Genomic DNA, 17,888 nt, shown 5'->3' on the forward strand with positions numbered 1-17,888 from the left:
CCAGTGTGCACATACAAGCAATTCGTTCCCCATAGCCCCCAGTAGTAATAAAGCTCACCATAATGCCCCTTGTAGTAATAATTCCCTTGCAAAATTACATTGCAAATTAAGCCTACGATCAAGTGGCATAAGCTTAGACAGTCCACAGAAGCACCAAATGTATCATTCAGTATTGGCTCTGGGATAAATCTGCCAAATGTTTAGATTGTGTAAGGTTACACTGTCAGTATTAGGGGCTGTTCTCATCTAGTACTTGCTTCATGTCCAACGCATACATTGGAATTTAACATTTACAGTAGTTTGACATACTCATGGACTATAATTGGGCAAATGCAGTCCGAAGGTGCATACTTTTCACCAAGTCTGTCCTTGTTTATGTTTCCATACCATTTTTTGAAGGCTACAATAGCATAACACGCCATTCTTCCAGCCAAAAAATGCATACGCAACATATACATTTTAGCATTGTAGTCTATGGGAGACGGATTGAACCGTTTGTTAATCTATATCCTTTAAAAAAAACTGCTCCACTGTATGGAGACACATCCTGTAATAGTACAAGTATGTAACATACTGTATGATATCAAAGCACGCACCGTCCATGGCTTTTCCATAGTATTTTATTACGTGTATTAAGGCACAAAGTGATGTAAACAGCAACAGGTATGACATCATCCATTACAATTCATTACAGATTCTCAATTTTTTTGCTGAATTGTTAAATACCAGTAAATCACAGTTCCCGTTAATAAAGTTTTTGATTTCTTGGGCTAAATTTCTGTTTTTCCAAGTAGAAGAAACAAAAAGATCTCATTACAAGGACAAAACGATGACTGAAAAGTGCTAGTTCTGATGTGGAAACGTATTCAGTGGAAGCTTAGTGGAGCTGATGTTCGATATAGTGTGACTGACTGAATGAAGGGCACTGAAAGGAGAATCCTCCATTATTCCTCCAATCTTCTTTTAAGTGAGAGGTGTCGGGATTAGGAGCCTTTTGTGCCCCGGATTAATTTTTCCATGAGATCCCACTGCTCGTTGGTTACCTATACAAGAAATATACAATGGTAAGTACAATTTGTAAGGTGTATACTGTAGCTTTCTCTCCAAAATGAGCCACTGACTGTCTGCTAGAGATCACTACACCGAGCTCCATTACAGAGCGCCAGCACAGCGATGGTAGTAAACCATCACATACAAGTATTCACTTACTGACAAGGAGGTGGTAAGCTCGGTTTGTGTATTTAAAGGCTGTTTACACCTTCTAAGGCAATTTTTTTCTCATGATTGCATGTTACTCATTTTTGGCTAAAATATTTTTTTTAATTGGCCTTTATTAAAAATATTGAGCCGTTCTGTCACAAAAGGTTTACAGTTTATTTTTTAGCTGTGTGACTGGTACTTTCACTTTGCGCCAGTCATCTAATAAACCTTATCGCTAAACTACTGAGAGGTCATAAACACTAATTTAAGTGGCATTCTTATCACTAAGATAAGAAATGATCAGTCAGTGGCTATCCCTACATTCTAGCTGCTGGAATATTGCAGGCCGTTCTTAGAATGGGTAGGGCATTTGCGCGTTCATAATTGGAATGTATGCATTTTGGCTTCTGGAGTATGGATCTGCCGCTGCTGCCCTCCTTTCTGTCACTGGGGTTTTATCTATCGCCTACACTTGCTGGACAGGGGTACTTATGCAGCGGACTTTCCGCTGATTACCTTGTTTTTGTTAATAAGGTCACCGCTGTAATCTACATGTCGCACATTCTATTTTATATCATACTATACCTATATGATATGTCATGCTTGCTGCTCATCTCAATTAATGTTATGGGGGATGTTGTTGTTACATTTCTCTCTATTGTGTACTTTTCTACTAGAAAATTGGGCGATGGTGCAATGTTTGTATTGTGTGCCCTGCTCATGTACATTGTATAACTCTTTACAATAAAAAATATCTGATAAAAAAAAAAAGATAAGAACTGATCCATGAGTGTTTATAATGTCAGAAAGCAGAGATAAGAAGTCCGTCAACTCCTGGTCTGACGGAAAACACAGGGTGCTACTAGAGCATGTCAGCTCTGCACAGAAAAATAGGACGCCATATTTTTAATAAAGGCCAATTTAAAAAAATATTTTTAGCTCAAAATGAGTACAATGCAATAATAAAATAAATTGCACCCAAAGGTGTACATGGCCTTTAAAGGGGTTGTCTCATAATCAACACTTGTAACCTATTAAGCAAACAACATGGAAACTCAGTTCTCATGGTCGGTGGGGGTCCCAGTGGGCAGACCCACAACAAATCAGACACTTATCCTCTGGACAGGTGATAAGTGGTAATTATGGGAAAAGCCCTTTACAGCATTTCAATCTATCTTTTTAGACACCACTTTTTAAAATTTGATAGAAGGGGCAATGGTTATCAGAAAATTAAAATGGCTCCTTCAGCAGCTTCTAAAACTGTGCCAGTCCAGGGCTGTACTGGAAGTGCACCACAGCCATATTTCAGGTTGGGAGTGGTGCTATGGTCCGTCACGCGAATGTGGCAGTGCTGTAATTCCAGCACAGTGCTAGGTTGGGAGTGGCACTAAAATTTATTGTGACCCCTTCGTTTTAAGTTGAGGTCACATTGGTGTTCGTAATTCTGCCTTTCTGTTCAGTTATAGGGCCATAAAAAAAAACAAGCTCTGACAGATCTGTCCATGACAGACATCACCGGAGCCCGGCATCTTGGTGTCTAACCAGGGACGGATTGGCCATAGACCTTACAGGGAAATTTCACAGTGGACGACTGGGCCCTCCTCACGACCGAACAGTGGAAGTTGTTGGGGGATGTATTTTGTGCTGCTGGCAGTATTTTGTGATGGACTGTGGTATTTGGCTCTGTTGCAGTGGTATAATGTGCCACAAAATGGTATTGCTGGCCCTGCCTTCCATCAATTTGGACCCAACTACAAAACGGGGCCACTTTTAGTATTTTTTCCAGGGCCACTTTAAGTTCCTAGTCCGCCCCTGTGTCCAACAGTTTTGAAGGAAAAAATAGTGCTACATGCTGGGCTACTTTTTCCAGCTAATATGATGAAATCTGTAACAGAGGCTCTAAGGCTGATGTGAACAGAGCCTTCGGCAAGAGTGTCGGTCCCAGTAGCAGTCTAACCCCCAGCAATCAAACATTGATATACTGTATATCTAATCAATATGCCACCAATGACTATGCTTTGAAACCCTTTAATCTGGTATTATGAACTATAAAAGTCCTTTAAAGGATTTGGCCCATCTTGCACATTGGGGCATATCGCTAGGATGTCCAATGTCTTATACAGATGTAGCAGGGTTAGCACTCAAGCTCTTAACTCATCGTGTTATCTTGATACAAAAGCCATTGAAAAGCAATTGAAGGTTTTGCTTAACGCATTTAGTTTAGATAAATCATGAGTGTTAACTCTACTACATCCGTAGTTGCAGGTTCCACACCTATCTTTAGAACGGAGTCTGCAAAATAAAGAAAACGCGCCCTTCATTCATTTCCATGGGAGTGCCGAGAATAGCTGAGTGGCTCGCTCAGCTATTTTCGAAAGTCCCATTAAAATGAATGGGAAGCACATCACACAAGCCTGGCCACCATTTCATTCACTTCTATGGGGCTGATGGAAATAGCCGAGCCAGTGCTTGGCTATTTTCAGAAGTTGTATAGAAATGAATGGAGGGCATTCACGCATGTGCGGTGCACCTCTGCTGCTAAGTTCCCATTGAGTAAACCACAAGCAGCAGAGTAGAGCTTCCCGAATCCACCATTTTGGCATGAGTAGCCAACAACCTGATTTGCTGTGTTCTCCCCACCATCACGTGGTCTGAGGTGAGGCCAGGTGCGATAATCCCTTGGGGATAAAGCAATCCTCAGGGTGTGAGAGGATTAGTTAGGCCCCAGGGAACACACCTGCAGAGGACCTGTGTGGTCCTAGCCAGGAGGACCACAAGGGCTGAGGAAGCCTGAGTTTGAGGAAAGTGAGAAGGAAGCCTGAGTTTGAGGAAATTGAGAAGGAAGCCTGGATAGGCTCTGTGTGGTTCCAGCCAGGAGGGCTGGAAGGCCAGAAGGCTGAGGAAACCTGAGTTTGGGGGGACCCAGCGACGACTGAAGAAGAGAGGTTTCGCACGGTCAGAGAGTCAGGAGGACTGCTGGACCATATCCCCCCAAGGTATTTCCCCTCTTCCACCAAGAGGACTGGTGGGTTGCACTGGTCACAGCTAGGAGGCTGTCTGACCGAAGCCGAATACCGCAGTGTGAACACTGATCTAGAGGTGAGTTCCTCTGGAGACCCCTGTATAGCGAGTGCCTAGCCCGGCAAGCGTTTATTGTTTTGTGTAGATGTAACACGTTGTAAGATAAAGCTGCGACTTCATGGTGCCAAGTGACGCCAAACCTGGAAGTGTAATGTGCTGTGTGACAAATAAAGCACTGTTTGAGCTTGAAAACCCCCCGCTTGATGAGAAGTCTGTCATTGCCGACCCCTGAGAGAGAGCGATCCCTTACATATGATATATCAGCAGTTTTTTTAAAAGCTCAGTGACTCTGTAAGCTGAAAGTAAACTTCAGTAAAGAGATATAGCATCTGCAAACATAACCAAATGGTTGTGTACAGCACAGATACGATTTATACTTTACCTTTCGTAAGCTGTTAAACTCCCCAGCCATTGAAACATATTCACCACCATCCATTCGTATGATCTAGAACAGAAAAACATATCAATCACTCTTCCAAGGCAAAATTAATATTCAGAGATACCTTGAAATTGTTTTAAGTGAATATAAGATCCTGTGTGAGATAAGGCGACTGAGTTCACTGCGAAAAACATCTTCTGTGTGAGAGCATGATTTCCCCATCCTGGACTCTGCTCTTGTAATGGGACCCCTCGGCATTATAATGATTTATAATGCTGTGTTTCTCTGCCCTACACTATCTGTAATGAACTGTACTGACATAATGCAATTAGTACAAAACATTAAGCGGAGGTCGGCCACGGACATACAGCATTATATATCATTATAATGCCATGAGATCCCATTATAAGAGCAGAGTCCAAGATGGGAAATCATGCTTCCACATAGAGCATGTTTTTGGAAGTGAACTCACTCAAACTGGCCAAAGTACACACTTACCGCTCCAGACACCCAGCTTGCATAGTCACTGCATAGATACACTGCAAGATTTGCTATTTCCTCTGGTGTGCCAAGGCGACCACATGGGATCCTCTTGATCATGTCACTTTCAAAGGCTCCTGTGGGGTCTAGACGGCTAAATGCACCCTTAGAAATGCAAAGAAGTGCTCATTAATGCAAAGTTATACTATTTAAAGAGTACCTCCAGTGATCCACTTAAAAGCTTCTTAGAATATGCACCTCAGAGAGTAAATTCAAGTTTAGAATCTAAAATGACAAAACAACGCTCTGAAATGTTTATTAGTGCCACCCACTGCAAAGTAGGAGGAGACATAACTTACTTCAGTCATTTACTTTCTCCCTGCTGGGGTCAGCTGTATGAGTAGACATGTTAATCACTATCAAACTATTTAAAGCATACCTCCAGCAATTTGCTTAAAAACTTCCTAGGGTACATATAGTGTGTAAATTCAAGTTTCTAATCTAAAATGAAAAAATAATGCTCTATACTGTTTATTAGCGCCACTTTATTGCAAAGTAGGAAGAGAAATGACTTACTTCAGTCACTTACTTCCACCCTGCTATGCTCAGCTCTAAGAATATACAGAGAGATTGAGGCAGATGGAGGTGAAATTCATATTTTTTCACAGGAGGTACGCGTTAACTATGCATTTATTTTCTGTATTAAAAAGAGTCAATGTACCTTTGTTCTTATGGGCCCAGGCTGTATAACATTAAACCTCATACCATATCGTCCCCATTCTGCTGCAAGAGATCTACAAAACAAATTATTACACAAAGGAACATTATTTTAGCAGCAAAATTAATTGTATGTTGGAAAAAGAAGCAATTACACAGGTACATGGTAATAAAGACAATGGCAGTATAATGTAGACAGATCAAACTTGGTATTGACAGTGATCTGTGGAAGCAGACATACATCCCGCATCTAGTCTTTAGTCTCCTGATGTGCAGCAGCAACAAATCTGTTCTATTCTTATTCATGTCACCTAGTCTGAAAAAATAACTCCTTAAGGCAAGTGTTACACCGCTACAGAGGTTCCCAGGGAAACAAAAAATTAAATAAAAAAATGTCACAATAGATAAATAAAATGTATAAATACCTTTAATTAGCAAACCATATTTTTTTATGATTTCATTTAATTTATTTCAGTCTAAAAATCATTTTTGCAATTGGCTTTTATACAAATTTCCAGCAGTTTTTGTGAGGGGTTGCATTTCAGTCTATTTGGAGAATGTCACTCTGTTTACTCTGAGTCTTCTCAGATAATGACTCACCTGTAGCTCTAATCTCTGATCTCCTGACCTCATAAGCACTCATTACAGCTAAACTGTTATCAAACTGATAAGAATATAGGAAGTACATATTGTAATGATGCCAGGAGATCAGAGATGAGAGCTATACATGAGCCCTCATCTGATGGGACACAGAGTAAACAGAAAGTCACAGTCTACAAATAGGCTGAAATGTCACCTCTGTATAACAAAAACTGCCGAAAATATGTTAACAAATACCCTCAAAACTTCAAAAATGATTTATAGCCCCAAATCAGTAGAATGCAATAATAAAAATAAAAAGGTGTTTATAGACTTTAAAATGTCCGCCCTCCTTTTTAACAGTCAGAAACCCGCACAAAGAAGTGGGACTGGTGCAAGAAATTTACCAACTTGTAATAAAATAGGAGTTTATTTGAAGCAGTTTAAAACGACATACAGCAAGTGATGATGTGTTTCGGACCTCAAATTGGACTACGACTAACAGTCCAGTTTGAGACCAGAAATGTGTCATCACCTGCTGTATGCTGTTTTAAGGCTACTACTGTTACACTTGCGGCAGAGTGATCCGGCAAGCAGTTCCGTCGCCAGAACTGCCTGCCAGATCCGTGAAAACGTATGCCAACTGATGGCATTTGTAAGACTGATCAGGATCCTGATCAGTCTTACAAATGCATTGAAATGCCAGATCCGTCTTTCCGGTATTGTCCGGAAAAACAGATCCGGCATTTTTTCGCGCACAGACGGGAAGGATGGATCAAGGCTTTGCGGTATTTTGAATCAGAACTGATCAGTTTTATCCCCATGCATTCTGAATGCAGAGTAATCCATTCAGGATGCATCAGGATGTCTTCAGTTCAGTCGTTTTGACTGATCAGGCAAAAGATAAAACCGTAGCATGCTACGGTTTTATCTATGGCGAAAAAAACTTAAGACTTGCCTGAATGCCGGATCCGGCAATTTTCCCCATAGGAACGTATTAGTGCCGGAATGCCGGATTCGTCCTTCCGGCCTGCGCATGCGCAGACCGGTAAAAATACAAGACGGATCCGTCTGTCTGTCTTGCAATGCATTTGTGAGACAGATCCGCATCTGGATCCATCTCACAAATGCTTTCAGTCACAACAAAATCGGCGGATCCGGCCGGCAGTTCCGACGACGGAACTGCCCGCCAGATAACACTGCCGCAAGTGTGAAAGTAGCCTTATCTCCGTCCTGAACAGTCAAAATGACTGAAATGAAGACATCCTGATGCATCCTGAACGGATTACTCTCCATTCAGAATGCATGGGGATAAAACTCATCAGTTCTTTTCCGGTATAGAGCCCCTAGGACGGAAATCAGTGCCGGAAAAGAAAAACGCTAGTTTGAAAGTACCCTAACTTGCTTCAAATAAACTCAGATTTTAATAACAAGTCATGGCGTGGGAAAACAATAATTGCTCTTACCGATAACTGTTTTTCTTGAAACCCATGTGACTAGGACCTCCCATCCAGGACAGGAAACCCGAAGAGATAAAATGGTTCACACCCCCACCACACCTCAGTGATTATAATAAACCGACCTCTGGAGGCGTGCCAACCACCAAGAAAGAAGAGTTGAAAACCCCCCCAGAAAACAACACACAAATGGAAAAGAGGAGAACCGATCCGGTAACTCCTCTAATTTCCCATGGGAAAGAAGCTCTATCAACTATAATTAATTATATATATATATATATATATATATATATATATATATATATATATTTATAATAAAGAATGACACCGCAGCACATTCGTTTGGTGAAGAAAGTGTGACCCTTTATTCACCTATGCGACGTTTCGGTCCGCTTACTGGGACCATTTTCAAGCAATGCTTGAAAATGGTCCCAGTAAGCGGACCGAAACGTCGCATAGGTGAATAAAGGGTCCCACTTTCTTCACCAAACGGATGTGCTGCGGTGTCATTCTTTATTCTATATCGTACACCTTGGTAAGGTGCTTTCACCGCTGGCACCCAAACATCCATTACTAGGAGTGCTGCCTTGAATTTTCATCTCTCTCTCTCTATATTTTATATATATATATATATATATATATATATATATATATATATAAAGAATACATTAGGGAGGGAATTTTTGGGGTGCTGTCATGGGTTTCAAGAAAAAAAAATTAACGGTAAGAGCAATTATTGTTTCCCCCTCACCCATGACGGCACCCATGCGAGACTAAACTATAAGACAAAGAAAATTTAGTGGGGACGGACGGACGGACAACTACAGCTTGTAGCACTTTCTTCCCAAAGGCCGCATCTGAATCAAGATGCAGTCTGTAATATCTAAAAAAAAGTATGGGGAGAGCTCCAAGTAGCGGCTCTTTAAATCTTGGCCAAAGAAGCATCTGCCCTCCCTAGGAGGCAGGCTAAGGGAAGAATTGGCAAGATAAATAGCATTCTTTACCCATCTAGCAACAACACTAGTGGAAACTTTGCAGCCACTACACTTTCACTGAAACTGGATAAGGAGATTTTCATCTATCCTCCAAGGTGACGTGGAATCTAGGTAAAACACTAGACACCTCCTGACAGCTAGGCAATGAAATTTTTATTCTAACATATTGCTAGATCTGGGCAAAAAGAGGGTGGTATCACATCCTGACTTCTGTGAAAATCTGAGACCACCTTGGGTTGGAAAGATGGAATTGGTCTAATATTCACTTTATCCTCCAAAATCCTGGTATAGTGAGGGAAGGCAGAAAAAGCTTGAATCGCAGATACCCGTCTAGCCGAGATTATTGATAGAAGGCCATTTTGAAAGAAAGCATATTGATAGAGATTTCGCTTAATGGTTCAAACGGCTTCTGAGATAGGGCCAAAAGAACAATATTCAAATCCCACGGAGGAGACAATGGTCTTAAGGAATGATGTAACCTGGAGGCTGCTGAAAAGAATCTTTTAATTCATGGATTATCAGCTAACCTATATTCAAAGAAATAACTTCAATCAGTGCCCCCGTTTGTCCGCGCCGGCCGGGAGCTCCTCCTACTGGTAAGTGACAGATCATTAAGCAATGCGCCGCACAGACCTGTCACTTACCAGTAGGAGGAGCTCCCGGCCGGTCACAGCGCAACAGGTAAGTATGATGCTTCTAATGTTGCTAAGTAACCATGGCAACCAGGACTGCAGTATCGTCCTGGTTGCCATGGTTACCGATCGGAGCCCCAGCGATTAAACTGGGACTCCGATCGGAACTTTCTGCTGCCACCAATGATCGGGAGGGGGGGGGGGGGGGGGGGGGGGGGGGGAGGCCGCACACTGGCCACCAATGATAATACAATAGAGGGAGGGAGTGGGGGCCGCACACTGGCCACCAATGATATTCAAACTGGGGAGGGAGGGGGTCTGCCCCCCGGCAGCCCCTGATCTCTTACAGGGGGCTATGATACGCACAATTAACTCCTTCAGGTGCGGCACCTGAGGGGTTAATTGTGCTGATCACAGCCCCCTGTAAGAGATCGGGTGCTGCCAGGCAGCAGGGGGCAGTCATGTACACAGTTCGTAGTATATTCTAACTTGAAGCGTCCCCATCACCATGGGAACGCCTCTGTGTTAGAATATACTGTCGGATCTTCTGAGTTTCACGATCTAACTCAAATCCGATGGTATATTTTAACATAGAGGCGTTCCCATGGTGATGGGGACGCTTCAAGTTAAAATATACCATCGGATTGGAGAAAACTCAGATCCTATGGTATATTAACTCCTGACTTTACATTGAAAGTCAATGGGGGACGGATCTGTTTGCAATTGCACCATATTGTGTCAACGTTAAACGGATCCGTCCACATTGACTTGCATTGTAAGTCAGGACGGATCCGTTTGGCTCCGCCTGGCCAGGCGGACACCAAAACGACTTTTTTTTCATGTCCGTGGATCCTCCAAAAATCAAGGAAGACCCACGGACGAAAAAACGGTCACGGATCACGGACCAACGGAACCCAGTTTTGCGGACCGTGAAAAAATACTGTCGTGTGCATGAGGCCTAAGATAAACGTCTGCTCTTTTATCTAAAGGATCTCCTAAACAGCCTAAGTCCTCAAACGAAAGAGCAGATTTTTGGGCTTTTTTAGCTACAGTGGCATCTACAGAAGGAGCTCTGTCTCTTCAAATGGATATTTTCTCTTAACAGAATTCGGTATAAAAAAAATTCTGTCAGGGTTTTTCCATTCTTTCTTAATCAGTGCTTCTATGTTCTTCTATGGTTCCGACATGTTTCGTGGAGGCTCCAGATCCTGCACAGCACTGTGTGCGTACCAAGGCTGGCTGTCCCCTTCTGCTGCCGACTCATTATGCGTGTCGGCCCCTTTTAACACCAGGCCCAAAAAACGCCTAATCCAGGTGAGCCCTCCCCCTTCCGGTCAGCGCTGCCGGAAACCGCCTCAATGCGCCGGAAGAAGCCGCCCCAGCGCGCATGCGCGGAGCGCATCGGGAGCACACTCAGCCATTTTGGATGTGGGACGCCGGCCACCGCACTACTGTGGACCGGGAGCCGCCTGAACACTGCCACAGCGGCTGCCCAATGAGGCTTGGGAGGAGGCAGGAAGCTCCCCCAGGAGACTTACGCCGCCAGGGATAGGTTCCGGTTGTAGACCCGGACCTTCTCCAGCCCCCCGAGGTAAGAACCAAAAAAATAAAAAAAGAGGGAACTCCTCAGGTACCTCCTATCCGGAGGACAGGAAACCTGAACTGAGGTGTGGTGGGGGTGTGAACCATTTCATCTCTTCAGGTTTCCTGTCCTGGATGGGAGGTCCTAGTCACATGGGTGCAGTCATGGGTGAGGGGAAAAAGTTATTGGACCATTTATGTACTTGTGCCCCTACAGCTTCCATGATGTACAATCCTAATCCAGGTGAGCTGGGACAGAAGCTCATTACACTTTCTACCAGGAGGGGTGCTTTCCCACAATTGGCCGTGGAGGAGAGGCATACCCGTAATACATCACTCCTGTTCAGGCTGACTGGATGTGAACCTTGCGTTCATTCAACTTAAAGAGGTTATCTCATCTCAGACAATGAGGACATATTGCTAGGATATGCCCCATTGTCTTATAGACGCGGGTCCCACCGCTGCAGCGCCCCGAAAGTGGTGGAGGGCGCACTGTGCATTTGCAGCTGTTATCCATTCATTTTAGCCAAGCCATCAAAAGCTGAGTGCTGGCTTGGCTATTTCTGTCAGGCCCATAGAAGTGAATGGAAGCAGTGGCCGGTCATGCGCAGTGCGCTCCCATTCACTTCCATGGGGAAAGCGCTTGGTGGTGGCCGGACCGGAGTCCTCCAGCCATCACTCTGCGGGGCTCCGTTCCCAATATAGGTGAGGGTCCTAGAGATATCCTAGAGCTATGCCCCCACTGTCTCAGATGAGACAACCCCTTTAACAGGATTTTGGAGGCACAGACCATGGCTGCAGCATCAGCAGCTGATTGTTAAACAAACTGAGGAGAAATTCTGTTCAACCACATTCACTATCTTAAGGTGTAGTGGGGCAGTACTGCAACGTTATCTAGTGCCATTACAGGTGGCCGTACAGCAATAGCTTAATCATTGGCAGAACATATCTACCCCAGCTGTTGTGTGTCAGATCCCTTCCCAGCTCTTCTTCACCACTGTCTGGAAGATAGCTTTTCCATTTTTGCTCACTTGATACTAGACATAGTCAGTTATCGAAATTTCTACTACTTTGTCACATTGGTAAGTTAAAAGGGTTATCATAAGCTAATTTAATTATGGTCTGAAAAGCGTTTAAAATAAGAATAAAAAAAAATAAAATAAAAAAGTAGAAATGTACCTAGATACCTCCGCTCTGTCCTAGAGTGTTCTCTTCTGGTCCACTGTGGACTGGAAGTATGACATCCCATCTGTGATTTGGGAGAAATACTGCAGCACTCGATTTCTTCAATACAATTCCTAATTTATTCACCAAGAATGCAGTGTTTCGAGTATTTTTCAAGTATTTTTTCAAGCCACTACTCATTGTAGTCGAAACGCTGCATTCTTGGTGAATAAATTAGGAATTGCATTGAAGACATCAAGTGCTGCAGTATTTCTCCCAAATCCTTGATTGACCCCCTGACGAAGGCACGCCGAAACGCGCGTTGGGGTAGCGCCACCCTGGGTCTCTCTGCACACGGTCCTTCCAGGTGAGCTTTGGTCTCCTATTGCCCCCCGCTGGCTGTGTGGTCATTTTTCGTCCACCTGCACTTTGCTTCCTATGCAACATACTTCCACCTTTATGCGTCTGCATTTGTTGCCAGTGGGGGTGCATGAGTTGACCTTGCTTTACCTGATATTGTATGGTTTCATCATCCATCTACTCATTTCATGGGTTGGGCACTGCACCCAATATTCTCTATTCCCATGCTATATATTATTATACACTATATATTTTTCCATCTTTATATCCGTGTGCTTTTCTTCCCAGGGTGGCGCTCTTTTTGCTCTCCGCTCTCATCACCTTGCTTCACGGCATCTTATGTACTAATCTTACTCCTTTTTTCTGTTATTTTTAACATGCTTCAATAAAATGTATATATTTTTGGTATTATGAGCTCTCTCTCCATTTGTTTCTGCCCTTGATTATCAGGGGCCTAAGACCTAACAGTGCTGGCACCGACACTTCATGGACTGTTCAATTTGGACCTAACGGTAGTGCTGCTTGATTTTGGATATCCCATCTGTGATCACATGCACTGCTGAAGCCACTCAATGACATGTCCCCTAATGGCACATGACCATAGAGGCTGATCGGTTATACACGGCTTGTGAATGGACGCAGCGGTGCATGTGGCCACAGACAGGACATCTCACTTCTGGTTTTAAGCACCGTTATTCAGCACCCTGCTGACCTGACAAAGAAGACCGATGGGGTAACAGTACAAATAGTGGTAGTGTTGTACAAAATGGTGGACTTTGAAGCTGGACAAATCTTGGTCTCCATGAAATCTGCTGTTGTGGGATATTCAGGGCACATCTCCCAACTTTCTGCATGGTCATAGATGTGCTCTTATACCTCACTGCATGAAAGATACATTTATATAGCATATCTATATGCTTCAATAGTTTCTCATTAATTTATACAGTAACACAGAAATCATCAGAATATAGACATGATTAGGGTCCAAATTACATGAACTTTATGAAAGTTGGGGGTCTAATACGCAAGTACAAAGCAGACATGTTCCGGAGCGATATACTGGAGTTGATATTTTAATTCAAACATATCGATCAGGTCAAAAAGAAAGCACATTAGGGATCAAAGTGAGACAGCAGGATGTGGACACCTCCCAGGAACACTTGTGAGGCGTTGTTCACATTAGATCATTATGTTTTGCTGACTTTGATCTGTGTATGGCCAGCTTTAGTGAATGTGCTAGCGCAGACTGCAGCGGCACCTTATGGCTTAAGCTAGTTTCACACTAACGTTAGTGAGATTCGGCATGCTGTGCGCAGCGGTTTTGGTCCAGCCGATCCTCTGCCGGTCCACATTATAGTTAACTAGCAGAAGGACCCGGCTTCACATGGGTATATTTTATTTAATGTTTATGTGTGTCGTTAAAAGATATCGACAGTATCCACTATAACAGTGACATCTACAGCACCCCGCCCCTTTAACAGTGACCTCCACAGCGGCCTGCCCCCTTAACAGTAACATCCACAACGCCCTCCCCTTTAACAGTGACCTCCACAGAGGCCGCCCCTTTATTAGTGACCTCCACAGTACCCTGTCTCGTTAACAGTGATTTCCACAATAACCCGTCCCCTTAACAGTGACCTCCACAGAGCTCCGTTCCCTTACAATGTGACCTCCACAACATCGCGCCCCCTTAACAGTAACCCCTACAGCACCCCATCCCTTAACACTGACCTCCATAGCGGACCGTCCCCTTAACTGTGACCTCCACCGTTCCCTGCCCCCATAACAGAAACCTCCACAGTGCCCGCCCATTTAACAGTGACCTCCACAGCATCCCGCCCCTTTTTTAGTGACCTCCACAGTACCCCATCTCCTTAACAGTAATTTCCATAACACCTCGTCCCCTTAACAGTGGCCTCTACAGCAATCTGCCCCTTAACACTGACCTCAATAGCGGACCGTCCCCTTAACTGTGACCTCCACAGCAGCCTGCCCCTAGGGTGGCTAGAGGTCCGGTTTTGGGCCGGACAGTCCGGCTTTCAGACTCCCTGTCCTTCGTCCGATGCAAGGCCTGGACGGACACAGGGATGTCCTTTTGAGCAGCTCACTCTCAGACAGCAGCACTGTGCTGTCTGAGCGTGAGCTGCAGGGAGAAAGTCACCGTCCCTCCCACCCCTGCAGCTGACAGAAGTTGATTTTTACCTTCATTTTTTCAATCCCCGTCAGCTGCGGAGTTGTAGAGGCGTGGCCTAACCGCATTGAGGGCTTAGCAGGACCTGGGGGCGGGGTTTTTAAGTCCACCTTTTAAGGGTGGTCTGAATGGCCACCCTACCTGCCCCTGAACTGTGACCTCCACAGCACTCCGCTCCCTTAACAGTGTCATTCACAGCGCCCTGCCCCTCTAAAGCTGACCTACAGCAGTGAAGAAAAATGGCTCGGTTGTTATAGAAACCTGGTTTAAAACTGTGTGTATGTGGAGACTAAGGGCCTGCGAGCTTCTATTGGCTGATAAGGGTCACGTAACTAGGCTTCTATTGGCTAATGCAGTTTTTGGGAATATCCCAGGAACTGTATGTGCTAGAGAGACGAGACCCGGTCTAAAACCTTCCCGGACACCTGATATACCTGTGTGCCAAATTTCATGATTGTAAATGCGACGGTGCGGATTCCCTTAGCGGACACACATACACCCATCTTTATATATTAGATGGGGCCGGACGGCAATCATGTAGTTTTCGGCAATGCTGGATCCAGAAAGAATTGTCAGGCTGTTCCCTGCCAGATCTCTCAAAAACGCTAGTGTGAAACTAACCTTGGAAATAATAGATTGGTGGTTGGCTCACACTCAGGTGATTATGGGCAGATGCTACTAACTCGCAACTTGGGTGCCCGGACCCAAAAAGATTTGTGAGTAATAGAAAAAGAAGGAGTGAGCACTCACACGATCTGGACCATAGGATATATTTAATAAATGATATGCAATAAATCAATCACATCAACACTCAAATACAATAAAATTTCATAAAATGGTGGTTGGTACCAACATAAAATAACACTGACGAATGATAGTTGTGCAATCCTTGCGTAATTAATATTTGAAAGTTAGCACTTGATACCGCGTAAGGAACCACTCTGATAGTGGTAAAACCGCAAACCGCGGTCGGCAGTTCTAATATCCCGGTGAGAAGTCCATATAATACCAGATTAGTATTCAAATGTCCTCGTGCATATAGATGTGTCCTTCAATATGACAGTCTCTCCACACTAGACAGGGCTATAGGTATATAGTTCAGGTTCCTACCTTATTCCAAATTGCTCCAAATTGTTCCACGCTGAGCCGTCTTACCACGAGGAGCGAGTGATGCCGGCTGCTTTGGCGTCTCACGTCGCAAATCTCGGGCCGCTGACGTCACGGTATCGCGGGATCACAGAGTTCGGCTGGTAGAAATAATAGATCGTTGGTAGCACCTGTAGTTATCTCCTGTATCCTAGAGTAGTATTTGTGTTATTCGTATTATTGGAATTCCTTATCGCATGGCCATGCAATGTCTTTCATCAGGATCCAGTGGGTTAGGTGGGCGCTTCTCTTCCAGTCACCAACTGGACTGGTGACTGGAAGAGAAGCGCCCACCTAACCCACTGGATCCTGATGAAAGACATTGCACTGGACTGGTGACTGGAAGAGAAGCGCCCACCTAACCCACTGGATCCTGATGAAAGACATTGCATGGCCATGCGATAAGGAATTCCAATAATACGAATAACACAAATACTACTCTAGGATACAGGAGATAACTACAGGTGCTACCAACGATCTATTATTTCTACCAGCCGAACTCTGTGATCCCGCGATACCGTGACGTCAGCAGCCCGAGATTTGCGACGTGAGACGCCGAAGCAGCCGGCATCACTCGCTCCTCGTGGTAAGACGGCTCAGCGTGGAACAATTTGGAGCAATTTGGAATAAGGTAGGAACCTGAACTATATACCTATAGCCCTGTCTAGTGTGGAGAGACTGTCATATTAAAGGACACATCTATATGCACGAGGACATTTGAATACTAATCTGGTATTATATGGACTTCTCACCGGGATATTAGAACTGCCGACCGCGGTTTCCTTACGCGGTATCAAGTGCTCTGAAACTAACCTTATAAGCATCATAGTGAGGGTTCCCCCAGCTTTAAGGAGCCTGCATGGAGCAGGTCTTCTTGAAGAGGACCCATCACCTCTCCTGCCATGTTTGTTTTGCTGAATACTTGCATTCCCATTAAAAAAAAAAACCAACCTGGAGCTCCTTTTCCTAGAGATCTGAGTTGTGCTATTTCTCGCTTATTCCTCCAGGAAAACTATGAATACATTGATAATTAGTGGTTTCTATTACTCTTGTCAATGGGTGCTTTGCTGGACTGTGTAAGGTCAAAACCTATTTATAACAGAAAAAAATATGGAGCCATTTTCTCTGTACAGAGCTGAGATGATCTAGTGCAGGGATGGCCAACCTGGGGCTCTCCAGCTGTTGCCAAACTACAACTCCCAGCATGCCTAGAGTGCCTACAACTATCAGTATACAGCAGGGCATGGTGGGAGTTGTAGTTTTACAACAGCTGGAGAGCCGCAGGTAGGCTATCCCTGCTCTAGTAGCAGGATCTGAATTTTATCTCTCTTCCGTCAGCGGGGAGCTTAAATAAGCGTTTATGACCTCTTCGTAATTTAGAGATAAGGGTTATTAGGGTGGGTTCACACTAGCATTAGGGATTGCTAACATGGTTATAACGGAATCCATAAGGCGGAAGGACAGATCCGTTCTAATAGAAGTCTATTGGAATCAAAATGGATCCGTCTGTGTCCCATTATGCAAGATGGAAAACAAAGTCCTGTCGACAGGACTTTGTTTCCGTCTTGCATAACAGGACCGAGACGGATCCGTTATGCTTTCTCGTAGACTTCTATTAGGACGGAGCAAAACGGAATGCCTTTTAAAGAGGACCTTTCACCTGGATATCATTAATCTAATTATTATCCTACCTTATAGTGCGGCCCCCACTGATGCCATGGCACTTTTTTTTTTTTGTAAAGAACCTCCCATTCGTCCGCTGTGGTCCCCGTATCTTTATGCTAATGAGGCGACTCTGTTATACTAGGCGTGGACTTGTAGTTCTCCTGGGCACGGTTATCTTCTCCCTGGCTGCGAGCGCATCCGATCAGAGCGCCCCGCTCTTAGCCAGGGAGAAGGAGCTCAAGTTCTCGCGAGAATTGCAGC

At 44.3% G+C, this 17,888-nt stretch overlaps 1 protein-coding gene across 1 annotated transcript in view; it reads right to left on the bottom strand.

Moving 5' to 3' along the window:
- Positions 1-600: 600 nt before the first annotated feature.
- Positions 601-17,888, bottom strand: part of DECR1 (2,4-dienoyl-CoA reductase 1) — a 103,817-nt gene continuing 86,529 nt past the window's right edge. The window contains exons 7-10 of the mRNA XM_040432576.1: positions 5,862-5,934; positions 5,159-5,305; positions 4,664-4,726; positions 601-1,043 (exon numbers count right to left, since the gene is read on the bottom strand). Coding sequence (XP_040288510.1) covers positions 984-1,043; positions 4,664-4,726; positions 5,159-5,305; positions 5,862-5,934 — 343 coding nt within the window. The 3' untranslated portion in view covers positions 601-983. The remainder of the gene's footprint in view (positions 1,044-4,663; positions 4,727-5,158; positions 5,306-5,861; positions 5,935-17,888) is intronic.

This window comes from Bufo bufo, chromosome 5, assembly GCF_905171765.1.
Source record: "Bufo bufo chromosome 5, aBufBuf1.1, whole genome shotgun sequence".
Taxonomy (NCBI): Eukaryota; Metazoa; Chordata; class Amphibia; order Anura; family Bufonidae; genus Bufo; species Bufo bufo.